The 18,764-nt window shown below is 38.2% G+C and overlaps 2 protein-coding genes across 2 annotated transcripts in view; one reads left to right on the top strand and one right to left on the bottom strand.

The window, feature by feature from the left end:
• Positions 1–18,764, bottom strand: part of LOC108359658 (KDEL motif-containing protein 1-like) — a 201,438-nt gene that overhangs the window by 173,544 nt on the left and 9,130 nt on the right. The window lies entirely within an intron of this gene.
• LOC108359656 (uncharacterized) overlaps positions 1–18,764 on the top strand; it is a 106,074-nt gene that overhangs the window by 75,109 nt on the left and 12,201 nt on the right. The window contains exons 2-3 of the mRNA XM_017611608.1: positions 14,482–15,492; positions 15,560–15,962. Of these exons, the coding sequence (XP_017467097.1) occupies positions 14,576–15,492; positions 15,560–15,962 (1,320 nt within the window). The 5' untranslated portion in view covers positions 14,482–14,575. The remainder of the gene's footprint in view (positions 1–14,481; positions 15,493–15,559; positions 15,963–18,764) is intronic.

Consider the following 18,764-nt stretch of genomic DNA (forward strand, 5'->3'; position numbering starts at 1 on the left):
AGTCTCACTGCCCGAGGACTCGATCTCTGATCTCTCGAATGTCGTGCTAGTGTCATTGCACCATTTTATTTAAATTCAATTTCAAATTTATTGAAAACAAACAAAAAAAATGCATAATCATTCGTTAAAAAGTTAAGTAAAGGCGTTTCTTTACTTAACTTAAAGGTTCGTTACATGTTGTTAATGAATGAATCTTTAACTGACTCTGAGACGAAGTTTTTTCAAACCGTTACTGAGAACGCCTTAAGTAATCATTAAACAGTGTAATGAAAATGCGCTTAAGTTTGGCATGTCGCCGCTACACGCCAGACGTGCCAAAGCAAAAAAAAAAACAAAGAAAAATAGGCAAAGCGAGATTCAGCGGAATTTAAGAGCAATCTACGGGGACGACGAATGATGGTAGTACTTATAGAAAAGTTTTTTTTTTCGCAAAAGCATCTGAAATAACGGTAGTTTACGTTCTCTCAATTAACTTAGAGACTGGGAGTTATTTTGGAAGCGATCACCGCCAATAGTGCGATTTTCGAAAATTTTCTTAATCTCAACGCAAAGGCGAACTATGTTAAATTTCAACCTGCTCCGACAACTTCTTCGATGTTTTCCCGTGATTTATGCTAAGCCCGCCCACTGTGCGCCGCCACGATTTTTCGAGATGGCTGAGCGCTTAAACATTTCATTGATATTTTTATAAATATTTGTGTGTTGACATTTTTATATATGTACTTACATCAATTCGTGTTTATAATCAACAAAAATTCGTTTAATTAGCGACCAACCGTGCAACGTAACTGCTCAGCTGATGCTGATGTCGATGCCGATGTTGTTACCAATGCTGTTGCCTCATTTTCTATCTATTGTTTTTATTTTGCTATCGCACAAACAAAGTTGCTCTTTTTTTCGCTTACGTTGCGTGGCTAAGCCGTTAACATTGCTACCATTTTTATTGCCGCCTTTCAGGAAGAACTCCGTACTTAATTTAATTATCACTGGCAATAAATCTCGCAAGACAACTAACGGAAAACTTGAAAGGAATAAAACTCTAATTTTATCGCATTTCTTCGCTGGCCGACACAAATGCCACAAGTGCCGTTTGAGCTGCTGCTGCTGCTGTTGGCTCAACTTTGCTCGCTAGTTATTGTTGTTGGTGCTCATGCCACCGTTGCTGCAGGCGACAGCGATGATGATCGCTTGATCGCCCCTTCGTCGCAGCTGCAATTTCCTACGTTATCATTGCCGTTGTGCTGCTATACGCCTGCAGCAAACATTCTCAGCAGGAGCGCATTTTCAACAAATGAGATAACACGATTAAAAGTTCAATAAATAACATGGCAAAGCCTGAAATCAACAACGTCACCTGTTTGCAACTAACGTGTTGCACTAGACATGCAATGGCATGCATTGATGCACCGCGGCAGCTGCAGACAGAGCAACAGCCACAGCTACAAATACAGCAGCCGTGATGTCACACTACCAAATGGCCAGCTAGTTTGCCAGTTAGTTGGCCGATCGACGGCGCCAAGCAGCGCTCAAACCAACTGATCCATAGCAAGCGGTGGCTAGCTAGGCAACCGCAACCTGCAATGCGACAGCTAAATGGGTAGGCAGGCAGGCAGGATAATTAAGTGGCATCGCTAATGCGTAATTAACCAATCAACGCATAAGCGTGCAACGCATGCAAACTATTGCTCCGCCTAGTGATCCATATAAAGAAGTGCTATATGTATGTTGTATGTGCTATGTATATACTCATGTAGTGTATATACGATCATATGTGTGTCACAACATGTGCTGAATGCCACAAATAACGCCGTCACTGATGGCCACTTGTTGCATGTGTTACAGATAAAATCTGCCGGCTTGAAGAGCTTTTGATTTGTTTTTGTTTTGGACTTGTGGGTAGTGGAGCAGGCTATTCTTCGCGCTACGCATGCGTAAAAGTTCATTCATGCTTAGACGCAATGCGCAAGGCCGTATTTTGTATGCTGATCAGCCGTTCCGTGAGGCACCTAAGCTAGGAGATGTGTGTTGTAATGATGAGGAAATGTTTATTATTTGCAGCTTGGCAAATTTGTCGTTTAGAGCGTGCGAACAATCAGCAGGTGAAATTAATAATAAATAACAAAAAGAAAAAGCCTTTATGCAGACTAAATATTCACTACATGTTTACTATGTGCATACGTTTACGTGATTCTCAAAGTGGTCCAGGTGGACCAACAGAGGTCAGGTTGGCATAAAATTATCCTCCACGAAAATGTATATGGATTCGATAGTAAAGGATAAAAATGTTGGCTTGGCCTTACCTACCAATGTAGGCGGATAATATACTACTCAAAAAAATTTTTGGAGGAAAAAAATTCAAATTTTTGACCGGCAGTATTTCGGTGGAGAATGGTCATATTGAGACTTTAAAAAATCGTTTTGAAGCTTTAACGTTCTAGTTTTCAGATTTCTTGACTGGAAATTTCTAGGAGCAACGGTTCTCATGTAATCCTGACAGATAACGCAAAAAAATAATTTTGCAAATTTGTTAATTTTTTTTTTTGTCCGCGGGCTTGAAAATAAAATTTCAGTTAGGCCGGCATATGGGTGAGATAGCCTCTATATTGAGATTTAATTTCCTTTTTTTAAGCTCCCTTTATTTTTTTAAGTTGTGTATTTTATGACAGAGCTCGCAAAAATTTCTCAATAAGGAATAAAGCTTCCATCTTCCTCCTCACTGCATTCAATTCAAGTGCAATCTATTTTTATTTCCTCTTTTATAAGTTTACGTGACGCTCCGATGCCACTCAAAATACTACTTCTCATGAAAGATCGTTCTGTCTCTTTTGCTTATCTTGCTTTCATCACTCAGTAGTTTTAATCGTTCATAAACTCATTAAAGCAGCAGGGAGCGCTCATTGAGCAATATTTTTATTTATGATGTAAATTTGATGCGCCGGTGGTTTCTCATAGCTTTTTTTAGATTTGCTCTTTTCTCTTTTGTCAGTTTCTGAATTAAAAGTTTGGCTAGAAAAGCTTTACGGTTTTGTTGTTGCAATTATGTGTGTTTAAAAACGTGAGTGATAAATATTTTTCACGTCACTTTAGAGCTCAGAGCGACGAATATAAAAATGAGGCCGCGAAAGAGCCAAATATGTGAAGAGTTTATGGTGAAGAGAATTTAAATTACGCTTCCGCTCTGAGTTTTTAAAATTGGGGCGCTCTTAAAAAATATAACTCCTCAGAGCGAGAGCATATTTGGATGGCTTTAAGAAGTTCGTTAGCAACGTTGGTAATACGAATTCTGGTTTAAGATCAGCGACTGTTACATGTAAAAAGATGTATCTTCCACCTTTCTAACTAATCTTCACTTTTTTTTGCGAGTTTTGGGAATTTGGTAGAAATGCAGCAGCAGAAAATTTTGAAAGTGGCCTACGAGAGAAAAAGTTCGACCCGCCCTCATGTATATTTATACATATATACATGTATGTTCATCAACTATCAACGGACCCAAGTGAAAATTATTTCAGTATGTTTTAAATTTTCGTCTTGCTTTTTATCAATGCACTACTGTAGTGAATATGCCTAAAACCACGCTACGAATATCAAAACCACTTACAACAAATGAGTTCATACATACACACATATGTATATACATATATACAAAATTAAGTATGTGTGTGTGCGCGGAGTTTGCGTAATAGGAATTCAAACTGATTTCTCCGACATTTCCTCTTACTCTGCATATGCCGAAATCTATGCAACCATTTGCAAGAGCAAGTAAAGACAAGGTGCTTCTAATGTAATCTAAAATGTTCTTCTGCAATACAGATGCAATCCCTTCGAAATCTTTTGCTGGGCTATACGTTACAGGTTCACAAATTTTACCCCTACGTGGACCTCTGCTATAGACGGAATAATAAACGAGCACTGAACTTCGGTCTACACAGCTTTTTTGTTGTACATTATTTTTAGAGTTTTATAAGCAGACACGGCGAACCTCGTCCCGCCCAAAATAAATTATTTGTATTGAAATATTTTGGTCCAACATTTTCACCAACAGTTCACGTTTATGATTTTTAGTGACGCATTTATCTTCTAATATTCGGTTTGGTAGTTGTCAGAAGGCATATTTCCATTGCCGTCTTAAATAACCTAACAAAAATGTACATGCATACAAAGATATGTAATAGTTTCGGTGCGTTTGAAAGGCGCCACGCCCCCTTTTCAAATAGCCCCAATTTTATCTAAGAGTATGTGTTTGATTTCATATATCTCCATACCATATTCGAGTACTCTACCATGAACACTTCCAGAGATATGCAATATAAAAAAATCGGTTTTTACGGGAGGTGCCACGCCCTCTGTGCCTAACGGTGTGAAATGTACTTTCCATCCGATTCTCATACCTTCCATATATACACAAAAAATTTCATAAATATCGGTCGAGCCGTTTAGGTGGAGTTCGACCACTAAAACCGTGACTCGTGATTTTTATATATTAGATAATGGAATATTAAATTTTTTTTATGTCTAAAGTAAATGCCAAAATATTACGGTTAATTTTTAATTTTTTTGGTATTGATTAAAACTTTAAAAGAATTATATGTATTTTTTTTTTGGATCCGTCGAACTTTTTGAGATTTTGTATGATTTCTCGGATGATATTTCAAATGCTAGTCACAGTTATAGGCGATTCAAGTGCCAAGTTTCATTTAAAACCGTCCATTCGTTTCTGCGTGGAGAGAAGTCCTGCATGGTTCAACTTCTGTAATTTTAAATCACCCTGTACCAACAAAACAATTCTAACTACAGAAAATAAAACATTAAACTACAGGGCAAGCTCTTTAATTTGACATATCGTTTTTGAAATTCGAAAAACGCTGCAGATCACATTAGCTTCCGTATTATATTCCATTTAGTTGCATTTACTTGCACTGCAAATTATTTCATGCACTTAAGTGAAATGTGCAGCTAAGCGGAAAAACAAAAACTGTGATTTATTTTGTTTCAATACTGTTTTTCATGCAATTTTTTAAAAGCATTTAATGCGAATAAGGCGTTTTAATAAAAGTCGATATAGGAGCATTATTATTTGCTTCTGGGTCTTCATTGCCACTACTTGTTTAAGATGGGGCGACATCGTACAGGTTCGCAAAAAGTGCGATATGTCGTAAGCAAAATGCACCTTCAAAAAAATTGTGTGCCAGTAAGCGAAGTATTTTTCGTACAAATCGAAGAAAACTTATTCAAAAGAAGGGCTGTTAAAGGAAAAGGGCTGCTAAGCGGAAATGCAGCTAAAAGCGAAAATTTCGTACAAATTTCATTACGTGAAGTAGTATTTTGGCAAAATTATGTACGTAAGCGGAAAATGCACCTAAGCGAATAGGCAGCTAAACAGAATATACTGTAAATACGTAGTTAGTATGACTTTTCGAATAGGTGACTACAATAATCAAAAGGATTTCCAAAATAAATCTTTCATTAAACCCCTCCGTTTGATACTCACATTTAACTATGTCATATATATACATATCTTTCAAACAAGTGGCAACCCTCTTCAAAAGTATTTTTTTTACTAAAATCTTCGTAAACCTCTTACGGTTAATACCCATAGCGTGATGCATATTTCAATTACCTAATTGCCGCAATTCAAGTTGAACTTGATTTTTTTAACATGTCGCTGGCTATCTTATTAAATACTTTGGACTTTAACCTTTTAAAAGGGGGCAACTCTCTTCAAACTCCTCAAAAATATTCTAAATTTTCAAAATAAAGATGTCTTAACACTTTTTTGCATTACCAACGCTTTTCCTTTAATAGCCCTGATTTTGAGTAGGTTTTCTTCGATTTGTACGAAAAGTACTTCGCTTACCGGCACTTGTGTATAATTTAATTAAATTCGACTTTTATGCCAGGTGGCAACCCTCTTAAAAATATTTTTAAACTTATTTGTTAATATTGTTAAAACATACTTCAATTACCTATTTGCCTTAATTTAAATGGAATTTGATTTTTTAATTTTCTAGGCAAGTGGCAACCCTGCTAGATGTAGCTAAGAAATTAAGCCTTTTTCAAAACCATCAACATGGGGCATCAAATCCCATATTTCAATAATTAATTTAACTTATTGAATAATTTGAATTTATTTTTTTAACAAATTGCTACTCTTTTCAAAAAATACACATCTCCATCTATAATTTGCCACCATCTCGTTTTGAAAATCGAACGAAGGGTGTAGATCTGATGACACTAACACGAATCTTATTACATTAATTTTTGTATATATATATATATCTTCTTGGAAACGGCTCTAACGATTTTTATGAAATTTGGTACACAGATAATGTTTGGGATTTTAAAATTATCTGAATAGGCATTATCTCCGAGAGGACTCGTATAAGGTTGCCACCTATTCGAAATTAGTTACAAATCAATTAAAACATCATAATATGGGTATCAAATGGAAGGTATTTTAAAGATCTCTAATTCATAAATATTTTAATGGGGTTGCCACCTATTTTGAATCGCATGTTTATTTACTTTTTTGTTAAAAAAGGGTAAAATATTACTATTTATGGGTATCAAGAGAAGGTCCTTAAACAATGCTTTTCCTATATACAAAATCTTATCCCTTAGGATAATAGTGTAAGGTTGCCACTTGTTTTCAATTCTACACAATTTATCTGAAACATTGTAATATGGATATCAAATGAAAGGTATTGTTGAGAACTTTGGTCAGAAAATATTTTCCATCAGGGTTGCCACGCTTCTATGTAATACAAAATTGTATCTTGTTAATTTCAATCAACATTTTTTTATGTATACACAGTACATATGCGTTCAAGATATGTACCATTTATTCCCTCCTATTTCGGAATAGGGTTGCCACCTAAATTTTAGAATAAGGAATTTTCTTAATAGATACCGAAATCCATTTTTTCCCCAAAATATTTTTTTAAAGCCATCCAAATCTTGAAAACTTTAAAAAGTATATGCACTCCGGGCAAAGCTCGGTCAACCTGGTACTAGCCATAATGAACAGTTATTTCAATGTTAATCTCAACCTCAATCACAATCTTAATCTTAATCCTGAGCAACCATACTTCGCCATACTTTATCATCTTCGGTCGCTTTTTATTTTAGAATTAGAGCCGAACGAGTGTGTTGCTTACATCAATGCTTGCATTCAGGTTCTTCTTCATGAATGCGCCACCTGTTTTGAGAGATGTTTCTGTATTTTTGGCATTTTTTACCAAATTTCCATCTTCATCTCCACATAAACCAGCACCATTCCATTCCTACCTTATTTTCTGATAGAATTTTCGAGTCATGTTCCTGTCTGGCAGCATTTGAAGCCCTTCGCCTCACATTTTCTGTTTCTCGTTTCTTCATTTTGAATGTACGTCTCTCCTCTTCTCCCTGTATCGCGAAGCTATTGGCTACAGGGTCTAATGGTCTGCTCTTATTTATATACTCAATGCACATGCTCGAGATTCTAGTTGTTTCGAACGTTTCTCTTAAACTTCGTTTTGGAAATATAATTTTAATGCCTGACGACGCAAATACATATGTAAATAAGTATATCTCTAAATACCATCTTTTTAGATCTGCAGCAAAACTTTTTGATCTGCTGGAATTTTTTCTCTGATCTACTGGGACATGAAAACTGTTTAGTCTTAACGCTGGCCTCAGTCTGTAAGCTGGTCTCATTATTAAAGACACGTTCATATCATAGATGTATGTACATATGTATGTATGTATGTGTATCGGAAGGCTAATGAAGAAATTTTTTATATAATAAGTTTTTCTTATTTCTTGTACATATGTACATATCTCAATAAGCATTAAATTTCAAGCAAAATAAAAATGATTCCACTCCCGTTACTCTGACGTAAATGTACCACAACTAATTGACAAACTCAGCAGCCGGACCCCTAGCGTAACCCTTTCGTCCAGCGAAATGTATGCATTATTTATGTTTGTTAAAGCAAAAAATGCAGTGATGAATATTGCATAAATAATGTGTTAGAAAAAATGCGAAAAAGAAATATTAAAAAAAAAAACAGTAAACACAACTACGAACACACATACAAATGCGCACGACAACACCAAGCCTATAATGAATGTGTTTTAAGGTTTTGCGGCTATTCGCCTGTTAGTTGTCACTGTCACAGGGTGTCACATATGCATATGTATACACGAGTTCATATGTATATATGGATGGCTGTAGTGCGATTTTTAGGAGCACATATTTTATGGCACGAGTATCTATTCTCCCATGTAACAGCACACTTACTAGGAGACATCTAACATGCGGGGTCTAACACCTCGTCTGCTACCATAAAGTAAATTTTTTTTAATTTGGCTGTGCAACGAAAAGCATATTCAATGAAAAAAGTTGATGGCAAAATAGAGAAAAAAAGAAGGCAACCGAAATATCGGATAGGTTACACGATGACTACTGCTGACAACATGGCCAGTACATGTGTTGCACATGTAACGAAATGTATCTAGATATGTAACTATATCGCATGTAAGTGTGCTCTATGCGACATGTACATGAATACGCAAGAAAGGAGCAGTTTGAGGTCAGCTGAGTACATAAATCACGTTGACGCATTGTGCGAAATTTGTGCTGAGATTTTTTTTATTTGTTTTTTTTTTTAACACAACTTTTTAAATACTATGTGTCTCTGATTGGCGATATTAGCTTTGAATGAATCAAGCGGGAATTTGATGTTTGAACGAGAAAATCTGTGCATTTCTAACTAAATAGGTGTGATTTTTTTTTGTAAACTTGAAAAAACTTTTAGGTACAGCTTATTTCATTAAACTTGTATTCGCATAAGAATTGCTTATAAAATTGCCGCATTTGTAAAGAAAAAGGGTATTTTAATCAGGATTTTAAAACGATTTTCAATTATACTTGTCGTTGAAGTTAAATTTTTTCATCTCATTTCCAGCACAACCACAGAAAAACGAACTTGCGATAGTACGTAGCCAAGTTCGTTTCTTAAGTCTTTCATATTTTTACGACTTCCTATTGCCCGATTTCCCGTTAGCTGCTTTTACACAATTTTCAAGTAGGGCAATGTGAAAATCTTTTTACCTCTTAACTCTTTGAGCGATGGAAATTTGAAGAGCCTTTTAGCCCCTTAAGCGCCAAAGATTTTTTTTTTGTGGTTTTTGTTTTTAACAACAAAATTTATTGAATAGGAGTTAAAGCTTACAAAAAAAAATATAAAATAAATACAAATAAATAAAAATAATATAATAAAAAATAAAATAAAATAAAATAAAATATAAAACCGCGTATCCTGGTTCTGCAAAACCTCGTAACTCACATTTGTGCTAAAAAAGATATTTGATCACCGTAAGCTCCTGGCATCATTCCATTCATACTAAAATATCGATACTTAGACATTACAAGAAGGGATAAGTAGGCATAAAAGGGAGAATCGTTTTGAAATAAGAAAAGTTTTATACTCTCCTGTAAAATTTTAGCAACCACACATACGAAGTTTTGCATTTTCTTGATACACGGGTTAGTACTTCATACGACGATATATATTTTAATTCTTTGCTACTCATAGAATAGAATAAAATATTTGCGGGTTAAAAAATGGGCCACCTTCGCGCAACACCTGCCAAAAGAATTATGGCCCAGAAGATACACTTACCACCTTGATACTTAAACAGTTCAGGTTTGTTCCACAAAATCAATACAAATTACCTTAAGCTGATTTCGTCATGTTTGGAAAATATTAGCGGTATTAGGCATATAATTTTTCAACGCCCAGAGCTAAGGAAAAAATTTTGCGGCTGCTCGAAGACAAAATGGGCCGCGAAAAGCCCAGTCGCATATCCCATGATTAAATGTATAATTAGCCTTATCATTAATCTCATTTTCCCCGAACCGGTTCACTTTTCGTTTCCATGTACATATTCTCTATGGGTGGCTGAAAATTGTTCTGGTGAATTTTTTTTCAGGCGAAACTCAGAAAAAGGCAGAATAATCCTTTAAGGATCGGCTGAAATATTTTAGTCAATATAAATTTTGCTGGCCAGTGTTATGTTCTCTTAGATGAAGGTTCAACTTCTGTGGAAATTTCCAGCGCCTCAGATTCGTTTAACACATGTGATCAAAAAGAGGTAAAAAAATCTCGGGCGCGCTCGTATAAAAAAAAACTGTTCCCAAACTGTTCCCAATTTCTTTCAGAGTTCGGACCATAATTTTTAGATTTGCGTATTAAGGGGCGGGTTTAGGCTTTCATATCCCCTCACACAGACAGATATATTGCATCAATTTATTGTTTTACAGAGGTTCAAAAATGACAAAAAAAAACGCGTTTTTCGGCACCTTTAAAACTAAGTAGCTCGAAAACTAGAGCCAATCAAATAACTTTCAGATCTTTCAGGTCAGATTTGAATTCTACGATAAAAATCCTAAAAAAATCGGCTACAATATTTTACTGAACATAACTATTGCTTCTGCCAGCCTCTTTTCGAGCATCGGAATCTCGTTTCAGGGCTGTTGAGGTTAAAGTTTTATATTAGAATATATAAGTGGCGTAAAAATGGACTAGTCCTCCGAACAAGAGATTCGTTGTACCTGGTACCCGAAGTACTCCGTTCGCGCATGGGCGTTGATATGACATCTTGATCCGGCACTTAACGAGTCAGGGAAGGCAGTTTGAGCTGGAGTTCTCAGTGAGAAGGATGTAGGTGCGCACACTAACCACGGTAAATAGTCAGGTTGGTGGTGGGTGCTCACACTGCAGACTAAATCGGTGGCAATTGCTGGAATATCGGACGAAAGGGCTGCCAACTTCTTTAGGTATGAAGTGCATCGTCTATAATTAGCAGCGCCTGACTTTCGGCCACAAGCACGACAAACTAAAAATTACAAATTTTCACGGATGAATACCACTGAATACTTATGCACATTTATTTACATAAGTATCTTTTAATACTCCTTTTATAGCACATTCTTTAAAATGTTGTGCTAACTGGCTAACCAGAATGGTGAGGCTGTGGTATGTAGCAAGGGCTGTCAAAAGTTAAAATATTCTAAATGCTCTAAACTGCCTACAATTAGTCTGTTCCTTTGAACTTCGGACTAAAACCTGTGGAACTGTCAAATTACAATTTTACTCTCTCAAATGAGAGTAAAAGGAGAACAGATGCAGAAGTGCATAGGAACGCAAAAAGCACTATTTCCTGTAAAAATGTCAGACGGTTTGTTTACATGTCATTGGTACTACACTGATTTGGCAGAAATATCACTAAATAATTTTTAAAATCTATACATATTCAACTATTTCGTTGTTTACTTCCATTTTTTAACAAATATAAGGTTCTTTGCTTTCACCGCTTTCTGTTTTTGTTTGCACATGTAAATCAGCTGATCGTTTGACACCTTTCATGAACTTACAGAAAAAAAAAACTCCGGACTAAATCCTGTAACTTCTGACTAGGAACAGTTGCTCAGTTACTCTCTCAAATGTGTTCCCACTTACAGGTTTTATGTCAATAGGAACGACTTCCTGTAAGTTCTGACTAAATCCTGTAAACCGGACTGCTATTGGAACAGACTAAATATATAGCTGTGGTTGTGGTGTATTTTTACTTATGTAGCTGATGTAGCTGGCGAAGTAGCTTGAAACTGTGGTACTTCATTCTCTTCAGCCAGTAACATGGCAGCCCTTATAGATGAGTTGGTGGCCGATAAAGTCTGAAGTGTTCGCACGTAGAAGAGCGCCTTGCTGGTCAAGCAGTCGACCGATTGTTGGCAAACTCTCTACTTTGGACGCAATCGGGCTGCGCTTCAAACTACGGGCACGATTAAGTTGGTGTGGTGTGCGCACCTCTTGTGAGAGTCAGCTCGACTCAGTGCTGAGTGTCCCACCCCACGCTGGAGTGCAATTCAATCAATGATTTGCGTAACAAAAAATTTCTGCTTTAACTAAGAAGAAGCAATATTCTTTTAGAAGTTCGCACTCATATCCGGCTCCTCAGTTTTTCGTGTCAGTTATTTTAGTAACTGTAAACTGTAAAACCAGTCTGGCTGTTGAATAGGTCGGAAATGATCACTCTTAAATCCCAACACAAAACTGAAATTATGCCAAATTTGTTGTTTATAGATTTGCAGTTGCTCTAATATAGGTAAGCTACTTTCAATTTTAAAGCAAACTTTAAAAATAAAAAATAAAATCCAATAGTTTTTCATCTTAAATTTTCGCAATATTTTAAATGTATGCGCAAGGTTCATTTCAACATATTAATTTATTCCTACGCTTTAAAAAAGAAACTGCGTACTCACTAATAACAGTTATTAATTTTTTGATATTTCTTCATTTGAATGTTGATATTTCGTTACTCGAAACTAACTAAAATTGCTCTGTTAATTTACATTCGATAGCCGGTGGCCAAGCTTCATAATTAGAGCATTGCGTTGATGCGTGAATGTGGCATACTTACTCGCACCCGTAGGCAAAATATGTCAAAATGGCTCATAACAATTTTGGCTGACACACAACGGTTGGCTGTGGTCAGCAGTAACAACAGTAAAGTGACCATTCTAAACTACTGTTGTGCCTAACTATTTAGCTTGCGACAGTTATTAATTTTTATAGCACTTAATTATTGGTTCTTTGTGGCAATTTCATACTTGTAAATATAAACAAATTGTTGGCGAAAGGAATTGCGTGAAGTGGTGCATGGTGATACATAAAAACACCTGAATTTTTCCTCGCAAATTGTTTAAACCAAAATATTAAAAAGTAAGTAACCAAATATGTTTTATAAAAGCCAGCAAAAAACGCACTTTTTTGGGCACTGCATTTCCTGATTACTTTTCAAACTGCAATTTGAAGCGGTTGAAACATTCGGCTTTTATTCGCAATTTACTTTTATATACGGACAAGTTTCAGATGTTTTGCTAGCTGCTGACTGAAAATCGAATGTTTCATCTTTTTACTGATTCCATTTCCAAAAGATTTCCGGTTACGTCATCGCATCTTATTCTACCACGCCACAGTATGATAGACATCTCTAAATTATTCGTTCAAAACTCACCAAGGTTCATAACGCAAACTAATCGCGGGTGTCTTTGCCCTAAGCCTACTATGTTGTTCTTCTTCTTCTTATTTTGTACTACAACCATGTTAGTTGCCTGTCTCCTTTGCGAAGTTGCGCCAGTTGTTCATTCCTCGTTTTCCTTCCATGGGTACCGAGTCGAAGAACGGTTGTCCGCGTCTGTGGCAGAACTGCTTACAGAGAATCGTGTTGCGCTCTTTCACCGGGAGATTTTGAGCCTCGTAGTGCTGTGGCGACATTATAAGGCATCCAGTTGCGGTCCGGCATGCCGTATTCCAGCATGTCTGTAGCTTCATAGTTTAGATCCGTCCTGTCAATGACAGACTATCCATGGTAATTCGAAGGTTGTCTGGCCTCCTTCATCCAGGTGTTAAAAACGGTTGTCAAGGATTTCGTAGGCGAGACGGTTAGCCTTCTGGCAGTGAGGAAGCGAGACGGTTAGCCTTCTGGCAGTGAAGAAGCGAGAAAGTTTTAAGAGATAACCGTTTACAGGACATCAATTCAATTCCCGGATGCCTGTTTAATTTTCCTCGGTTTGCTGGTTTGGTATCTGAAAATAGCTGGTGATTGTCGACCACTCAGATAATTCGCCGACCAAAATTCAAGTCCCTGTCGAAGGTAGGGAGCCTAAATGTCTTCAATTAGCGTGGAGTGGATGACGATGTCAAACGCCTTTGACAGATCCAACACTACTAGGACGGTTGCCACACAGGGGCGGTTTCGGTTCAGGCACGAAGTTATCTGGGTATTTATGGCGCTAAGTGCTCTTGTTGTGCTGTGCATTTTACGGAACCCATGCTGATGCTTCACTGGGGTCAGGTGGTACATACAGTGCGGGAGTAGCAAGGCCTCAAGTGTCCTTGCTACCAGAGAAAGAAAGGTTATCGGACGATACAACTCTCCTTCGTTGATTGGTTTCCCGGGTTTAAGCAGTGGCACGACTCTTCCCGTTTTCCAGATATCTGAAATCATGAAAGGACGATGGACAAACTGAGAACCTTGGTGAGATATTCTACTGCCTTCCTCAGGTACTTTGCATCACCTCGACGCCTCTATTATTAAGAGGAAACTTCAACCCAACGTACTTCCATAAATCCAACGAGGTAAGGACATGGTTGTGCTCTTCCTATAAGCCTATAAGTTCATCGAGAATACGACTATGGCGAAATTTAGCCTGATTTTTAGACCCAGACTCTAAGACAAATTTCGGGGTTCCACTTCTTGTCTTTTTTGAAATTTCTCAACGAAAAATTAACGACCTCTAAAATTTTCACAAAAATCTTGTATAGTTATGTATTAGGAATTTTTATTCAATAAATATGTACATATATCCGTATGCATACGATTTTCAGTTGATGTTCTTACCAATGTCCACTTCTTTCAAAATTTTTCTTCTTGCAGAGAACAACAGCTTCTCAACATATTCGAGGTGATTATCTCGACGCTCGAGGGCAAACTTAAACGTATCGATAGCCTCGACAAATCGGTCGAGCACATGGTAAAGCGCATGGAAGCTCTAGACAATCGTGTAGCGGACAATTTACTCAAAACCGATGCCGTCATCTCCAAGCTGCGCACGCTAGATAATAAAATCACCAACGATATACATGCATCCTCTATAGATGGCAGTGGTGGCCGCTCGGCGCGTATTGCCAATATGGCCACGGCAGAGCATCTGGACAATCGCTTGCTGTTGCTCGATCAAAAGGTTAGCGATATCGACACTAAGCTTGAGGTGCTCAAAACACAAATCGATAATAATTTCCTGCAAGTGGACGACATTAATGCAGAAGCGAGTGAGAAAAAACCGATCAGCATGAATGTGGTAGAGATAACGAAGGCAATGAATGCCGAGGTGATGAATCACGTGTCCTCGGAATTGAATGAATTGCGGGACACTACCGACAACATCGACAAGAAGCTACAATTTCACATAAATATTGTATCGGAGAATGTGGGGCGAATGTTGCGTATGGTGGGTGATATACATGAGGCGGTGGTGGATCATCAGGAGCAGTTGAATGCATTGAATGCCACCACGACGTCGTTACCGATCATAAAATCGAGTAAGATCGACGCGTTGGTGAAGCAAATACGACCGATGGTTTCGGTTTCAGAGAAAATGGACGAAGTGTGGGATGTTGTAGTGGGCACAAAGTCGTCGGTTATCAATGATTTGCTACCCAAGTCCGATGCCTTGCTAACGCAGACGCAGCGACAGGAGCGTGCTATTGGCGAGATTCATCACGATCTAAAGGCGAAAACGAATCAAATTATCAACAACCTGGATATGGTTGAGAAGCGTCTGAAGAAACAGGAGGACGATGTTCAGCTGCTGGCGCAACGACCAGTGCCAGCTGAGCTGCTGATGGATCCCACTATCGATCGACTTGTCGAATATGATCCCAATCGGTAAATATTTAATGGCTTGGTGTATTTGGACATTTGATTACATTTTTTTATTTTGCATTTCTGACAGCTATTCCGTCATCGATGAGTACCCCGAGACGAATATGCCCACCACTCCGATTTCCACAAGCGCAACGGGCACCTCAACTGCGCCACCGCCTACTGTGGCCGCAACAACTGCCTCACTAAGTGCGTACACTACAGCGGGCACTACTACGCCCAGCCCGCCGGTAGCTGTTGCCAGCCAACCAACTGTCTCATCGTATACGGTCACCGCGGCACAAATTGCTGCTAATTCTGCTGGAAGCATGGGTGCTTCATCGGCCGTTGTTTCATCGGCAGCCACAACTACATCGACTTCGGCAAAGCCACTTTCACGCAAAGGCGGCATCATTTTCCCCAGCGTGAAAAATAAGCCGTCTGTGGTGAATTCCACTTTCTCCACCGACATACTTACGCTAAAGGACATAAAGGTGAGTTTAAATAATAATAGAGTGGTTATTTACAACATTGCACATACATATAAATATTTATTTTTTAATTTTCACAAATTTGTGTTTTGAGTATAGTCTAGACGATATACAATTTTGCTAATACATTTCACTTTCATATAAATGTTTAAAACTAAATTATCTCATGCGAAATTTAAGTACATACAAATTGGTATGGCTTCGTTTATATGCTCGTAAAAATTACTTAAAAAAGAAGTTCTTAAAAAAGTAAAAAACGTGTAAAAATGGCAATACAAATGTTTGTTCTTTTAAGAGTTTCTATCGATTTTTAGTAGTAAACGTAAATGCATATCGATAGTCCTCTGCTATAACGACATAATTCAAAATTCGAAAAATTAAAACCCTTACTGCTGTTAAGTGGCTTATGCCTATAGTCCTTGTCTAATCCAGGTACAATCCATACTAAAGTAAGTGGTAAGGATTACAACGGTAGTAGTAAGGTGTAGGCATAGATTAGACAAGGATTAGAGACATGCTCAACTTAACAGTAGTAAGCGTTATTTAAGGTCTTCCCTTAAACTCGTAAAAGGCGACTTCCTTTCCGTCGGTGAACGAGGCTGGACGTGTTTGGCGCAGCGATAATTAGCTTGTGTTAGCTTTTGGCGCATAGGCACTCTGAAGTGCTAAGTACAGTAACTTCAGTTGTTTCGGGGGCGAAAAATTTTAAAAAAAGCAGAGGAAACCTTAGTGAAAATGCTAAAAAATAATGAGCTCATCAGATTCAGGCATTCCTTGAATACATCCGGTGAGAGGAAGATCAGTAACAACGAGGGTGACAGTGTTAGTGATAATGAAATGGCAATAGAATACGAAGATGTGATAGACAACGGAAAGGTAACGGAATGTCGAGAACCGCTAGCGTTGCCGGCAAACAACACAGAAAACAGTACAGTGACGACGGACAATAATCCGAATAATCAAGCAAATGAGGTTATGTACCCCTCCGACTTTGCAGGTGCTATTTTCGTACTAATTGACACGGCTAAATGCCAAGAAATACCAAATGAAAAAATTACTAACGGGTTGACGCTGTTTTGAGCGATTAAACATTTACGTATCAAAGATATGGACCTAATTGAAGCGTTAGGGAAAAGTCTGTATAAAATTACATTTAAGAACTGTAAACAACTTTCTGTTAAATTCTAAAAGCAAGGCAATGGGATTAAGTCCTTTCGTTCCGAGAACAGCCCTAGAACTCTATGGCGTAGTTAGGGGTATCCCAAGTTTATATACAGATATTGAATTAAAGGCCAACACGATCTCGAGCATCCCCAATTCTTCGGCCAGGGGGTTCACGCGGAAGGCTGAAAACAACACATTTGTCCCCACAACCACAGTGAAATTTTGCTTGCAAATAAAGAAATTCCAAAGTAATCATATTTGACTACACAAAACTGTACGTCGACTTCTATGTACCTCCTCTAAGGCAGTGTCTGTACTGCGGAAGGCTTGGCCACACGCAGTATGCCTGCAAAGCAAAGAAAAGGTGTGTTCAATGTGGGCGAAATAACTGTGATTCTAACTCCTGTGAGAAGAAATGCATTTTATGTGGTAATGCGAACGGCACACACAGCTTCCGACAATCAGTCATGTGAGGTTTGGGAAAAAGAAAAGTCTGTTAACTACATACGCGCAGTAAAAAAACTTTCGAGGAGGGAGACCCTCCAAGCCTACTTCCCTAGCAACGAAAATCGGTTTAATATGCTCGCAGTTGATAAAGCGGAGTTCCTAGACTTAACAAACGAGGACAAAATCGCCAAAAACAGGGGCAGTGAGATTAATAGAAAGTCACCTAGAATCAAGTATAGTGCGATAGCTCGCTTGCCCAGAACGGAATAGCAAATAGTACACAGGGTAGCTGACAGGTCAGTGGAAAGGCCAAAAAAGAATGTAGCGGAAGCGGTCGTAGACAGGCCTGAGAAGCTATTAGAAGAGCTTCAAACCCGACCCTTGACACAAATGAAACTCTTACAATATAATTGCCAATCGCTAAAAGCAAACATAAATAGCATAGAATTTTACCTAAATAATTACGACTGGATTTTAAGTGTGCTCTGCCCAATCCACAAGAAAGGCGACCCCGCCATACGCGCCAACTACCGCGGAATCAGCCTTCTAAGCATAGGTTATAAGGTCTTATAGAGTGTATTGTGCGAAAGACTGAAGCCCACCGTTAACGAGCTGATTGGACCTTATCAGTGTGGTTTTAGGCCTGGAAAATCCACCATAGGATAGGTATTCACAATACGCCAAATCTTGGAAAAGACCCGCGAGAATAGGATCGACACACCATCTATTTGTCGATTTCAAAGCCGCTTTCGACAGCACGAAGAGAAGTTGCCTTTATGCCGCGATGTCTGAATTTGGTATCCCCGCGAAACTAATACGGCTGTGTAAAATGACGTTGAGCAATACCACCAGCTCCGTCAGAATAGGGAAGGACCTCTCCGAGCCGTTTGATACCAAACGAGGTTTCAGACAAGGGGACTCCCTTTCGTGTGATTTCTTTAATCTTATGTTGGAGAAGATAATAAGAGCCGCAGAACTGAACCGCTCAGGCACAATACTTTATAAGAGCGTACAATTGCTGGCGTATGCCGACGACATCGATATTATCGGTAAAAACAAGGGCTACGTCTGTTCTGCCTTCTCGGGATTGGATAGAGAAGCAAAGCGAATGGGTCTGGTGGTGAACGAGGACAAAACGAAGTATCTCCTGTCAGCACACAAACAGTCAGAGCATACGCGTCTTGGCACCCACGT

Source organism: Rhagoletis zephyria, unplaced genomic scaffold (genome assembly GCF_001687245.7).
Source record: "Rhagoletis zephyria isolate East Lansing unplaced genomic scaffold, Rhagoletis_zephyria_1.1 Rzeph_scaffold_00432, whole genome shotgun sequence".
In the NCBI taxonomy this organism is placed as follows: domain Eukaryota; kingdom Metazoa; phylum Arthropoda; class Insecta; order Diptera; family Tephritidae; genus Rhagoletis; species Rhagoletis zephyria.